The following is a 15332-nucleotide window of genomic DNA, read 5'->3' as shown; positions in this document are numbered from 1 at the left end:
TGGTTATCTCTTGTGTCAAGATAAAGCAGTCCACACAGTATTTCCACTAGGAACTTCATCTATACAACCTTCTGTAAAGACCGCCACTAACATCTTCTGTGATCATTTCTAAAATATCAATTACGTTATGGTAACATGATGAGGCTTAATGCTTCTCCAAATTCTCTTATAATACACAGTTGTCTGTACAGTCTAGAGATTCAGACTCCAGAAAACTTCATCTGCACACTTAGTTAAAGGTGGTTTAGATAGCACAGCTGAAAAGCTGTACAACTGCAGCAGCAAGGTTTGTTGTCACAAGCCTCAGAGTAATAAAGCCATTGAGAGTCATCAAACCAAAGGTGAGAAGAAAGAATAGCCCTGTTTCTAATGTTACAGAAAGACATGTGGTAGATGAGGTAGGTACTTCAGCAGTGCTGCTAGCATTGAATAAGTCCTTTTACAGATTATGACAAAGACATTCTGAGTTCCAAATTACAAGAAATAGAACTTACTGAAGTTATCTTCCAGACTCAGACATGTTTTGAGTGACTTATTTTAACATCTGAAAAAAAAATACTGATTTTTGCTCTTGAAAGGAACTGATATAGGAAAAGAAAAGTTGAAAAGTGCTCAGAAAAGTAATTTGGTCCACCCTTCAGTATTTATTCAATAAAACCAGCAATATTTAATACTCTCTATTCAGTAAAACCCTACTGAATTCAAGAGGAGGGGATGAGAGGGAAAGACACCTACAGTACCCTGGTTTTACAATTTTTCAAAGTGCTTGTAATGGAATGAAAAAAGAAATAACTTGTATCTAACTGCAGATATATTAGAAACTAAGACCCTTTAATATCTTTCTTTGATAATTACTTACACTTTTCTCTTATCCAGGATTTAAGTACAAGGAGAAAAGCAACTAAAAATTCTTTGGCCCACAAAAAAGTGGAAACAGAGATAGCAAAAGGATAATGGTTACATGATATTTGACCTCTACCCAAAGTTCATGAAAATTTTGTTGTAGGAGTCAGGAGGAAAGAAGAAAGATCCAGTCAAGAGATGTTTGAGGCTGACCCAGGTATCCTGGAAAAAGATGACTGAATTGTCTCTACTTGGAAAGAGAGAAAAGATCAGTGGTCTGCAAAGATCTAAAGACACTATCATAGCATAAAATGTGTTTGGTTTTATGTAGATACGTAATATATGGTTCAGACATTTAAGTCACAAAGCAGGGATGGAGTGCTTTACTCCACAATTAGTTAGAAGCTAACAGACATCTCAAATACAGAAGATTATACTAGATCACCCAAAATGACAGTTTTTTCAAAATGATAGAAAGCAGTAATCAATGAGTTGAAACACTAGATCCTTCCCTGAGAGGGTTAAGGGATATAAAGTAAAGCAGAAGAATGGGACTTGAATCCAAGTTAGACCTCAGGAGGATTCCAAGAAAGAATTTGCTGTAAAAGCAAGCATATTTTATTCAGAATAAAAAAGCTAAATGGATCACAAAAGCATCTCAGCAGGTTCACACAATACAAGGACAGAAAGCACTTTTAGATTTGCTTGTAGTAAAACCATAATTTTTTTTATCTCTTTTACAAATATTTGCAATTGGTAACAGCTACAGTGAATGTGTTAGAGAGATGTAAATGCATCTTAGTACAGCTTGAGTTAAGAGTGATGACCAGATAAATGACTAATATAAGGCATTCCAGACCCCGGAGAGTTATGATTCATGCATCTAGCTTACTGAAGCACTCATGTGAAGCTGAGCTTTCCAGGAAATTTCCCAAGGGACTATATAAGACAAGCCTCCCACTCATGCTGCATAGCTAGTTCTGAGAAAGGGCATTGCAAAAGTGAGAGAAACAAGTATTTTCAATGAATCAGTAGTGGCTAGTAAAGCCCTAAGTCTTGTAGCATGAAAAGAGACTGGCAGCAAACACCAAAATCACCAGGGAACAAGCCACGAAAGAGAAACAATGGTCTTGATTACAGAAAGAGCAGAAGCACAGACAGATCTGCAATAGGGATATGGAGCAAATATTCACAAAAGAAAGAGATGACCTGTTTGCTGAGCAATTTTTCCAAGGAATAACATAAAAAGTCTGCTATGGCCTAGATCCTCAAACCAGCCCTGTCACCACAAGCCAACTGACAGCCAGAAGAAGGAAATCAACTTTAAGCATCCAAAATTAATAGAAAGCTGCATGAAAATGGAATTGGAACTCTCTTGGCTGAGGAAAACAAACTATGAGAAAATGAAAAATTGTTTGCCTTACTCCTACATTTGCAGTTCAAAAGTTATATTCAGAAACTATTATGTTACAGACTTTTATCCTGAGTCTTTATCATTCATTATTGTCTTTATGATTTGGACAAAAGAGTAGAGAGAAGGCTTCTTAAATTTGCAGATGACAATATGCGTGCTTGTGGGAGATACTTCACATACTTCAAACATACCAGAAGACAGATTTGGAACTGAAAAAGTCACAGACACAATTGAGAAATGGAAGACAAAAAAAAAAAAAAAAAAAAAGAATGGACAAAAGCAAAATCCTACATGTAAAATTTCACAGATAAAATGGGTAAGAGAGGTGAAAAACCCATAGTGAGCAAAGTATTTTGGGAGTTACAGTGAATCACAAGCTGAATGTGAATCAAACATCTCCTGCTGTTGTGAAAAAAAGAAAATACCAAACTGGTATGTATTGTTTGAAAGACATGTGAAATACTTTTTCCAGTCTACTCAGTAATGGTGAAGCTTCACATTGAGCCCTGTGTCCAGCTGGGCACAACAATTTCAGAAGGACCCCGATCAGTTGGAAGGAGCCCCTCAAGGAGAATTAACAGAGCACAGAAGAAATAAAAAAAAAAGAGGATTTATATGAGGTTATGGTTTGGGTTTTTTTGCTTAGCCAATTTTCATTAAGTTACATAATGCAAGAGGACACAAGGATAAACAATTTAAAATATATCTAAACTCTGAATAAAAGCATTTCCACAACATTTGCTTTTACAGTCTTATTTCTTTTTGTCTGTATACAGGCTTAAAGGTAAGCAGGTTACAGAAGCTCTGTATTCCTAATATGTTTAAGACTGCTGCATTTTTTTACTACTACTTCAGAAGTTTTTAAAAGATTTTTCTTTTTACATTACTTTGTGAAATAAATAAAAATATATCAAATACTTTAAAAATAACTTCAAATACAAATCATTATCATGTACAGACACAGATACACACGTGTATAAACACACAGGAAAAGAGCACTTCTCTGTGAGTCCAGGGTCTGTACACAGAATATTTGACAGCCTCAATGACAGGCCCCTCCAGGCTGATGAGCCAGATACTTGCAAATAATTGAGATTCCTTCATGTTATTCTTTTGTCCTTATTTACAGTTGCATTAAACCAGATTTCTTCCTAGTCCCAAACAATCCCTAGGTGCTACAGCAATTACTTACATGGAAAAAAACATTAGGGAAGTATTTTAAGAACTACCATTGACTCTTGCAACTTCACAAATAAATTCTAAAAAGGAGAAAACTGTGAGGAATGCTCTTCATTCACTGATTTCCATTTGGAAAGAAAAAATTTTAGTGGATGTATGAGGGTGAGTTATATGTACAGAATATTCTCATTTCGTAAGCAGGCACAAATTAGTTCTGCTTGTGCTCTGAGACAGGCCAAAGCTGTGTGCAAATACCATCCACAAGCTCCACAGCCCTTTAGTTTCAGCTCAGCACTGCACTAATACAGCCACAAGCAATTCCAGATCAAAACAGGCACCGAATCCAGGAAGATTTGGTATGTCTGCCTGCAGAAATACCTTTTAGGCATATTTGCTAAAAACCTACTGCACGTTGTGGACATAGTCCTTTCTGTCATCAGAAGCTGGCAACGTCTACCCCAAATTTTTCAGAAAAACAGTGGGACCATAAAAACTCATGATCAGCTCTCTATTTGATTACAGTACAATTGCTCTATGGTTAGCACTACTACACAGAGTTATATTTTAAGAAAGCCTATAGCTCCAGTCCTAAAATAAATACAAATAAAATACCATCACACTGAGTATGAAGGAAGACTATGTTCACATAAACAGGTCTCAGAATGCAACTCTGAAGACAGCTCAGTCTGAAGAGATAACTGCCTGCTATTTTTGGAGATTGTTTGCTGCCTTCAAAAGCATGCTTCATCTGCTGCAGCAAACCAAGCCATGCAAATGAAAGTACACATAGAGTCCCAGACACTATTTATTTGAATTTCACCTTGAATTTCCTTAATATCTTTCAAGATTCAACACCGAAATTTAAATCTGGGACCAAGACAGAGATAATTGTTTAAAGATACTTGTGTTCAGTTGACAGGTTGGGGGAAAGGAGATTGTTGCTCTTCTGGTTTACACAAAATGTAGATTTTGGGGGGACAAAGTCCAGTCTTGCTAATGCATTTTGTTGCTGGGAAAAAAAAAAGGTTGATTTACTGGCTGTGACTGCTTGAATCTTACCACTTCATATTTCTTACCAAGACTCAGATCTGAAAAAAAATCTACACATTTACCATTTTGTATGTAGTTCCACCTGAGCTCAATCTCCAGTGTAACCTTTACATGACTGAAAGGCCAGATATTAGACCACCTTCCTACCCTACTGCTTCTGAAACTTGCTTAGTTTTCAAATGAGTGGCCATGCTTATTGGGACACAAATTTGGGAGTTTTAGGTACTGAAGCCCATTCAAATCTGTGGGAATATTTCTGGGCACTTCTGAGATGTCTGGTCAGGTTACTGTTAGTGTATCAGCTGCTCTTCAAATGTGAACATGTTCATTAATATGGTTATGACCGTTGAATTAAGTGATGAGTAAATAATGTTGCAAAAAAATCTGAGAATGATATGGTACCTATTATCTCCCTGAAAAGTATTTATTCACTTCTTAACACAGGCTGTCAGACATGCTATGGCAGTTATGAAAAGCCCTTTTTTTTTTACTTTACTAGTAGCAGAGTTGAGCGAATGACCTTCACTGAAAAGTCTGCAGTATAAAATTCATCCTACCTTCAGCTGTACTAGATGCACATCCACATGCTTGCTATCTGAGTCCTGCTGGACAGAGTAGGTCAGATCCCTGACTCTTTCAGACGTCATCCGAAGCCAGGTCTCAATTTCTGGCAAGTGGAGAACAATCTTCCAATCCGCCCCAGTGTGTAGAGGAGGTGGCTTTTCATACTGCTGGCCAGAATCAAGCTCCTTCATGACATCCTCTTCCCCATCTTGTTCCACTGTAGGAGTCATGTTTATAAGCATGGGAGATGCATCAGATGGCATGGGATCCAGTTCTTGTGTTCTCATGGGAGAAAGTGCTACATCCATGGCTAACATGGGAAAGCCTAAACCATAGTTCTTTCCAAAATAGCTGCAAAGATAAAAAGAAAAGAGATTGCTGTTATGAGACCAAATTTTACAACAAAAACTTTCACAAGACAAGGAGTAAATGGCAAAGTCTGAGAGGTATTGTACTTCTAAATAAATTCTTCATCCTGAAAATTCACACTAGATGTTCAAGAATAAGTAGAATTTTTCAAATTAAATTTGTTGACTTGAACAACTTCTTTATTTGAGAAAAATAACAAATACTGTTTTTCTCTCATTGTAGACAATCACCTTGGAAATGACAGTTTTCGTTGATTAAAAATATGTGCTGATTTGCTACAACTGCAACATAAATAAACTAAGCATTTGCAAAACTAGCAGAACTTTACTGAACTCCACAAGTTGATATAGGACTGGTATTTGTGAACTAACACATATGAGAACTTATTGCTTGGCCTGAAATTTATGACTAAACACAAAATATCTCAAGTTTTATTCAAATTTCCAAACTGTCCATTTACCTATTGATCATGTACAACAAAAATTTTGAAGGCAAATTTGAAGCAACTATTGAGGACACTTTGTTGATTTATTGTAGGCAGATTTTAGGTCTGAAGTTTAAATTCTTGTAATTTTGTTTAGATTAAGAACTGTTGCAATAAGCAGCAACTCGATCAAAACAGAGATAAGAATTCCAAATGTCAAAATATGTACCTAAAATTAAAACACCATTTTACAAGCATGGCTTTATTAAAGCCCAAAAGCTGTTTCATCAATATACACTTACCAGGTTCACTGGGAAAAGTAAATAGATAAAACATTTTACTTTGTAGCTCTTTCTCTAGCTGTATGTAATACAGAAGGCTGCCATAAACCCTATGCCCAAGAACAAAAAAATACCCCACTTAACAGCATGCACCTGGTTTGGAGCTAAGTACCTAAAGCATTATGAAAACTTTCATTCAGTAGGAGATGTATTTTTTACCTAATTTTGGAGTGACCCAAATTTGACACATGCCTGCCTTTGACATACAACTTCACTAAACCTTATACCAGCACTTACTTGCTGCTTCAATACTTTCCAACCCTAAGCTATATTCAGTAAGTCTACATTAAGAGAATTAGGAAGATTAGGTCCCTTTAAAGCTGTTTTTTCTTTGTTTTAACCAGTGCATATTAGAAATACTTCAACTACATTTTAATAACTTCTGCTTGTATTCCTTTTCCATAGTGCTAAGACTGCAAATAACTCAGTTATGCAGCTATTAATTTGGGCAACATTCCAAGTTTTTATAGTTAGACTCTCTTTTCTATAAAGACTGCATTTTAACTTTTAGCATAATAGCTGTAAGATTGCAGAAAAGAAACCAGTGCCTTTCACTATTAAATCAACTACACTGTGACTACTAAGTTATATTCCTAAATATTTCAAGTGGAGTCTCAGCATCCAGAGATTACTCCTGCAGGCAGTGAGAGTACCAAAGATGTATCCAAACACCAGTCTACTTATCATAGCCAGGAAGGACAATAAAATTACATTTATTGTTAATTTGATTTTATTTCCTGTCCTGCCACTACTTAGTAAACTATCTTTTGCACATCTATCACCCACACAAACCAATATTTAGAACTGATATTAAGCCAGTGAATATTAATTTGGCACTTAAGAACAAAATTTTCTATCACTGCAATCAAGAAAAGGGAATGAAAGAAGATTCCAATCATTCTCAGTGCCTGCTGTACAATTTCCAGCTCTTTTAGTTTGATTTTTGAAGACTGCAGATTTAAACGGTGTCAATGAAAAGCTCTGCAGCAAGACTGTACGAAATTAACATTTCAGGATGATGAGTATTTTTCAAGTCCATCTCTTTTCACTGCCTGTTTTTCAGCTTAAACTCTGTTGCCATAAATACTTAAAATACATTGTTAGACAAATCACTCTATTTGAAAACATTTGTCTTGGACATTGCTGATCATAGCCCCAGTCTTAAACCATATAAATCAATTGTTCCAACAGCCAAAACAATCTTATTACTTTAAGCATTTTCTTTACATTATTTCCTCCTGAAAATGAAATTTTGGTGAAGCACGTGTGGTCCTTATTTCTGCATGTTTATGGTTAACAAATTAAACATGCCTACCAGCAAAATATTTGGTCCTGAATCACTAAGTGATACAGAAACACAGGAAGTGTAGCACTTGCTTAGTAGTTTTTTTCACAAAAAAACTGGCACTCGGTAAGAGTTTTTCAACACGACTCGGCTCTAGTAAGGACATTAAAGCAATTAGCAAACAGAAATTAAAACATGCTCCTGCAGAAGCAAACAAAAGCTAGTCCGTGCTGCATGCAGAGCGTAGCTCTAGCTTTGATACACTTAGTTTGCAATTAGTAACCATTAGGAACCTGCTGACCTGTTTTTTGTTACGATGTGCTTCACTCTATATACTGGCTCTCCAGCATTACAGCTAATGCCTCCTTAATCCTAGTTGCTCTTAAAGTCCTTTGAATCCTTTTCTTTCTGCCAGATCACAACAAGTTGCAACACTTCAAGTAAGAATAATGTGGAGAAACTTTAAAATAGATCATTCTTTTCACATTCTTAAAAAAAAAATCCTACCGAGGTAATAAAACACATTGTGGATACTAATTAGCAAGGTCTGGGAAAGCTTTAAAAAGCTCACAAATGCTTGAAAGGAGAAACTGTTGCAGCTAGAAATGACTGAATCCAAACACTAGGACGCAGATTCATTAAATTGTTTCTTGGCAGATTAAAAAGGCATCATCATCCAACTAGGCTGGGAGAAAGGCAAACTGAAAGGTTCTCCCGCACTCTTCGAAAAAACTGGCACTGAAGTGGCACGTTCACATGAGTGCTCCTAAAATCGCTGGAGAAACTGTAAGCTCCACCCCGCTATCCCTCCCCCCCAGCTCCTCCACAACTGTGGCAAAGCAACATAATTCCCCTGTCACGCCTGCACTGACCTATGAAATGCACTGGCAAGGCACTGAGGGCAAGCTTCAGTCACCCTCAGGCATTGGATATGAAAGGAAAATAGGAAAATCCCTGCCACAGAGGTGTTTTTACAAAGTTCTAATGTTGAAATACTAAATAGCAAATGAGCCCCAGCAGCAACAGCAAACCTCACGGGCATATCTACTTCAAGCAGTTTAGGAGTTATAAAACTGGCCAAAATACTTTTGATCAGAAGTAGGTTCTGCTTTTCTGGATTACTGACCATGTGCAAGTCAGACTTCCATATTTCTAACTAAGTCAGCAGCCTTGCAGAGGACTGCATTCATAACATTTTGTTAAGACACCAACTATTGAAGATGACTAAATTACCTGCACTCCACCCCATTCTCATATAGACATTTGCGTTTATTGTCTTCTAGCTGTACCCTTTCCCCTCCAGTATTTAGGATATTACTTTTATACTGAAACATGGAAGGTGGAAACAGCAAGATAGGGCATGCAAGTCCTTCTTCAGCAGTTCCAGTATTTGCATAATGTACCATCAGTGACATGTGATAAATTTCAGCAAAACCAATTTTAATTTGAAATTTGAAAAAGTGTATTTAAGAACAATATTCCATATACCAAGCTGTCATCTAGTGGATTAAAACGTTTGCTAAAAAAATGGTATGAATGGATGATCAAGTTAAACAATACTTTGGGGTCATATATTGTGGTGTTTGATATTTTAAGTGACTGATTTTAAATGCTGGCCTTAGAATTTTTTATATTTCTGGAGTATTTTGTTTTTTCCAGATTTTGTAAGGTGTACAGATATTGAATTGTAAAACATTATAATAAGTGTTAGAACACATATTAAAACTGAATATATTTTTTAGAGTTGCTCTTTATACACTACTATGCAAAAATGATTTTTGAAAAGAGGTAAAAAAGTGATTCATTTCCTTCTAAGCAGGACCTCTATCACCACTAAAGTTCTTCATAAACATGAAAAGCTAAGCTCAGTCTTGTTTTCTACAACACAAAATCCTGATAGCATCAATGACAGTTTTAGATGGGCAAGCAACGCTACACCAGACTCTAGCTTTCTTCTAAACCGAATCCTTTCTGTACTTGGAACAGCTGTATAAACTAGGTGATTTTAAATTTGCAGGTGACCAGCTGAAAATACATTTTCAAATGTCCTGATCAATAAAAAGTTCATATCTCAATATTTTTAGGGCATAGCCTTATTTTCATCATCACAATCAGAGTGAGAGAGTTATGATGTCATTAGTTAAAAAAAACTACACCTCAAATTATTTGTTTCTGTCATTTCTGAAGCTACTGTTTCAGACTGCTGAAAGGACACATTTGTGATCTACACAACATAGCTACAAGCTTGTACTCTTTCTGGTGACAGAAAAAAATAGATTAGAGTATTTTTTTGCCTTGTGTTAGTTCTTCGTATACAGTTCTATATTTTCATGGTTAGTTGTATAAAAGGTGAGAGATCCTGTGTAAGCACATGCACACATATGCTTTCTATCTTCATCTTTAGTAAGTGCATTATGCCTAACAGATGGCTGATTACCTTCCACTAATCACATAGGCAATCTCGCTTTCCCCTGGTTTTCCGCTCAATCAGATGCTAACGTTTTTATGCAAAACATAGAATGTGTGTGTCAACCGTAATATAGTTCATCAATCACCCACAAGCCTTGAAAGACTTCCCTCACTCATTCTGCCCCCCAATTATTCACATTTTCCTTGTTTATAAGTGCAGGCCATATTCACACTGCCAGCTATCAGATCATCCATGTTCTCCTCCAACAGCAGTTGGTTCCTGTCAAACAAAAATGCATTAAGCATTTTAAGCCATACAGTAGTCCAAGCACTGATCAGTGGTGCAGACACTGGGTTGAGTGAATGTTAATGAGCTCTAATTTTTCTTACTGTCACATATTGTTAAAATCAGCCATAAGCACTATACAGCCACCTGTCTGTCAAGCAAACAATTCATTTCATTCTCCAAGATGGCTCAAAAAGCCCAGAGAAACTCATCATTAAATAATTATGTCCGCTTGCTGACTTTGAAATCTAATGATGTAAATTTTAACATCAGATTTAATGAGCTCATTGATGGTGAGTTTTCTTAAATAGATACAGTCAAAATTAATTTCTCACACAGCCAAGTTATATTTCCATTTCTTTCCATTTCAATAGTCTCAGGAACTCTCTGCCAAGTTATAAGGCTCATTACATCTTTCCTTGAAAATGCAATCTACTGTACCTACTGCAATGACAAACTGTGTCACTACACCAAAAAACTGAAATACATCATGTCAGTAACTACATATAGAGCAACTTGAATTTAATATCACATTAGCACTATCCATGCTACACTGATTCTGTTGTCGATTTCCTACATGATTTAAGAAATACAACAATTTCAAAAAACTTTTAAAGAACTGAATTCTAAGAGAGCCAGCTTAGGTTTTTCTCTTCATATCATTCCCCATGAACACATTTCAAAAATACTTCCTTTACAATTATTCTACTATTCCTTTACAGTTATTCTACTATTCCTTTACAGTTATCCTACTGTTACACCTAAAAATCTGAACAAGTTGGACAAGAAGGGAAAAAAATTTCATTTAGCACTGCTGGGTCTCCTGTTTGATGCGTGTAGACTCTTAGAAAGTATATCTGATAGGGAATACAATGGTGCCTGAACTCCTGCAGGATATGGACCAAAGAGCCTTGCATAGTAATGCCAATATTAAGCCTGAACATTAATGTGAATCATGATTAAAATTTTTAATGTGACTGATTTAAGGACCATTAAAAAGTCTATCCCCAAGGCTTTGATGGTAGCAAAGCCAGACCACCAATGATTAACTGCGGAAATCCCACCATGGATGTTTAAGTTCCTGATTACATCTATAAATCAGGATTTAAGACACTGCAATGACACAACATGCTCTTTGATACCTGCTGTTTCTCTTTCTAATCCCAGGTGAAGGAAAACATAGAATTTACAAGGCAAGCGTTCAGCTAGAAACTGGAAATTATTGTGACAAATCAGGGCAAGTGGAAATTCTACTGGATGATTTAGCAAAGGATCTGTCTGAAATCGATGGCATAGTAGGAAAGACTGTGAAACAAACTGATAGACCACAAGGTCTAGGTATTATACACCTAGGCAATCTGTGAGAAGCCAAGGGTGAAATAGCCAAATTGCCGATTGAGGTGTGCATGATCTTTCACTTGAAGCTTCTTTGGTTCTTAGGATACCAGTTCTTAAAGAAATGTTCTTGGGGACCTTTCCACCTGATGTTTATACCAGGAAAATTGGTAGAAACTGTAGCAGAATGAGGCAATACCTGAAAAAGTACCATTTTTTAGAGGAAGAGCCTCCACTGCTTTTGAAAAGCCACAGTATTGGAGTTTTTCCAGACAGATCACAAAATGCTTTTGACAAGACCCAAAGCCAAAAGCTAAAGGAATCTAAATGGCCACGGGATAAGGAGGAAGGTCCTTGAATGGACAAATAATTGAGTAATAGGCTAGAAACAGTAGCAATAAATGGTCAGTGGAATGGAGAACAAATGAAGACAAATGGAGATCACAAGCAGAGTTTCACAGTAATCTCTGCTAGGCACTGTGCTTCTCAATAAACTGATAAACGACCTGAAAAATGGGTGAACAATCAAGTGAAAAAGTCTGCAGAAGGTATTGAAATACTTGGGACAAATTTAAACTCCGAGTAAATGCAGAACCTTGCAAGACTGAAGAGTTGAGCAATAAAATATCAGATTAAACTTACTACAGGTAAATATGAAGTTATGTGTATGAGAAAAAAAAAAGTCCTAACTGCAAGTATAGAATGGGCTCCTAGGTGAATGTCACTACTCAAGAGCAATGTCTTGGAAGCAAAAATATCAAAGTTCCATAAAAACCATTGGCTTAATACTTGATAGCAGCCAAAAAGAAATCAAAATTTTAGGAACATTTAACAAAGGAATAGGAAATAAAGCAGAAAAAAATAATCATTACATCGCTATATAAATCCATGGTACACATCGAACATGTTATGTGCAATTCTGGCCCCCTCATCACAAAGGAAATACAGTGGAGCTGGAAAAGGTTTCAAAAAAGGCAATTTGAAGGACAAACAGGAATATGTAATTACCTCTGTTCCAATGAAAACTGAGCAGGCTGAGACTCTCAGCCTTAAAAAAAGGTGACTTAGGAGGATAAGATAGAGGTCGTAAAATACCACTTTAAGACCATGTTATCCAGAACTTTAAATGTTGCTGTTTTTCACAACCTGGGCCTCTTCATTCTTCAAAAGAACCCCAGCCTCCTCTCAGTGGAAGCAATCACTATATTTCTGATATGCTCTTTGTCCAAAGGTCTTTCAAGTGGTATGCCACAATTCCTCTCAGGGTCTCAGTCATTTGCCCAACCACTTTATATACCTGAGAGGGTGCTTCAGCCATTCTACTTGCCATGGTTTTTGCACACAGTTCTCCAGACGAGGACCTGGAAGATCCAAGCAGAACCCTTTTCAGGTATTCCTTCCAGGAACAACTCAACAAAAGACCTTAACCTGCAAACAGCTTCCTTTTAAAGAAAGCATAACTGGAAATTTCAAACAGCAAACAGTTCTGAACTCACCTCTCTCAAGCCCTCGGTTTATTCAGTGTCTTCACCTGCTTCAATAAACTCCAAGTCCCTGATCTAAATTCATTTCAGTTTATGTGTGTATATATGTACACACACACATATATATACACATATACATATATTATATATATATACACAAACATATAAAGCCACAAGTATCATAATCTACATGAATAAAAGTTTTGGGCATAAACCCAATATACTCATCACATCAACAATTTGCACCTGTACTGTCAAGTCCAGGAATTTCATAAGTGGTGGAAACTATACAGTATTATGGCCCTACAATTAATCAGTGAATTAATACTGGAAGCAAAGCAGAGTTCTGTTTCAGAGAGAGAGTTCACATCTTAAGAGGTACTAACTGTGTATCTTTACACAAGCACCAAATTTACCTAAAAATATATCCAATAGTTCTTGTCCAGCATTAACTGCAATTATCCTCAAAAAGAACAGCTGGGGAAAAAACCAAAACAAAACAAAAACCCCAAAACCCCCAACCCTATATTTAACTATTCCTCTGAAATTAATTGAGTATTGGAATTGTCATGCTGAGCCTAGAAAGCCACCATGGAGAGAAAGGAATACTTCTCTACTAAAGAAAATATCCTATACATCCTTATGTAAAAACCTAAACACTGTGATGTATAGTGAAGTCTTGCCTGAAACAGTGCATAAAATTTATACACTCCCAGGTCATATCATTTTATGTTCTCACTTATGAAAAAGCAGGGAGACTAGCTGGAAATGATCCCATTAGACAAGCATTATAAGGTACATCAGAAAAAATTCTACACTACAACATACACAGACATTGAAAACAATTGTGTAGTGCCAGACTCGTATAGATAGAGGAATGTGTTCAAAGAATCAAACATATTGAGATGAGTAGTTGTGTTTCCTGGCCATTTCTGACTCAGCGGAGGTTTGCCCTGCAGTAAGAAACAGTGACTGGGAGGTCATGTGGTATGAAGAGATTAGCACTGAAATGGACAAATTAGCTGCTTCATATTAATTCATCATTATTTCAGCATCCTTTATTAGCTAACTACCCTACACCACCTTAGGCTTTTGTTATCCTAATTTTCACTCCAGAATGTCAGCAGCACATGGAAGACACACATAGTGGCAACTTTCATATGCTGATTCTTCAACATACATGTGAGTAGTTGGTTGTTGGGTTTTGGTTCATAGTTTTGGGTGGGTTTTTTTAATCTCCCTGGATAAAGCCATTTTTGTCATTCTAGTGGTAAGTAGTGAGCAAAGCATTTGCAATCATAACATAATTTTTCCTTTCACCAGCTACAAAAGTCAGATGGTAAAGGATGCAAAATAATTATTCTAGCAAGAAGGCAGCCCCTTGTTCCAAAATTTTTCTCAAAAAAGATAATGTGAAACATCTTTTAAATTGGAAGACAGCAAAATCAAGATTAGGCTTGGCTGAATACTAATCTGGATTTAAAATGGTCTTTAAGCATGTACAGAGGCAGTGAGACATAGGTGAGAACATTCAGAGATGTTTCACAGAGGATCTGCTTATTCGCTTGTGTGTATACCACCATAGGTCCTTGACTGTCTACCAAATCTGACCCATGTCCAGTCAGGCAGGAGAGCAGAAAGAATCCGCAATTGTTAATACACGGAAGGCCACTTGTTTTGCAACACTAAATTTTATTTCAAGTGTGCATTAAAGGGAACTTCCTCATTTCAACTTCAGGATAAAACTCAACATCTATTAATATTAAAAAAACTAATTTAATTTCAGCTACCTGAAAATATCTTATCAAATCACTCACAGAACCCTAGTTCAAGTTTGCTTCTTTAATTGTATATTTACCTGGTGGCTGGGAACAGGATGTTTTTAACTGAAGGTTAATTGATTCTACAGGACTGATTGACAACTGTAAATTTGAGATAGAAAAATCCTTGCATCAAAAATTTCCCATAAATAACCCCTCCAAATTCTTTGATCAATTAAATTGCTTTTGTCATTTTTTCATACAAAAAAAGAGAGTAAGAGCTTTCTTCCTTTGTTCAAAATTACATTTTTACCCAGATTCCAGTTGTCATTTCTGTTTGCTTTTTTCTGACCACCTTTAAAAAAAAAAAAAAAAATTCTTCCTTTTCTCATCCAAAACAGAAAAGAAGAAAGATGGTTTTTTTTTTTCACCAAATACTGGCAGTTAAAAACCACAGTCTTTTGATGCAAACAAATTTCACTGCAGAATTCCAACCAGTCCTGCTCTATTTCCCCAGAGTTATGTCAAAACCAGTACTCTCAGGATTTCTTCTATGACAGCAGAATGAAGGTACTGCTGTAAGTTAGGG

At 36.4% G+C, this 15332-nt stretch overlaps 1 protein-coding gene across 4 annotated transcripts in view; it reads right to left on the bottom strand.

The window, feature by feature from the left end:
* The window catches only part of AKAP6 (A-kinase anchoring protein 6), a 298890-nt gene that overhangs the window by 231222 nt on the left and 52336 nt on the right, over positions 1 to 15332 (bottom strand). For all 4 annotated transcript variants that reach the window (XM_052782579.1, XM_052782583.1, XM_052782582.1 and 1 more), the window contains one exon: positions 5044 to 5401. In XM_052782579.1, the coding sequence (XP_052638539.1) occupies positions 5044 to 5367 (324 nt within the window). In that variant the 5' untranslated portion in view covers positions 5368 to 5401. The remainder of the gene's footprint in view (positions 1 to 5043; positions 5402 to 15332) is intronic.

Source organism: Harpia harpyja, chromosome 3 (assembly GCF_026419915.1).
Source record: "Harpia harpyja isolate bHarHar1 chromosome 3, bHarHar1 primary haplotype, whole genome shotgun sequence".
Lineage (NCBI taxonomy): Eukaryota > Metazoa > Chordata > Aves > Accipitriformes > Accipitridae > Harpia > Harpia harpyja.
Note: the sequence above shows the minus strand (reverse complement) of the source record. Positions and strands in the feature narration are given on the sequence as shown.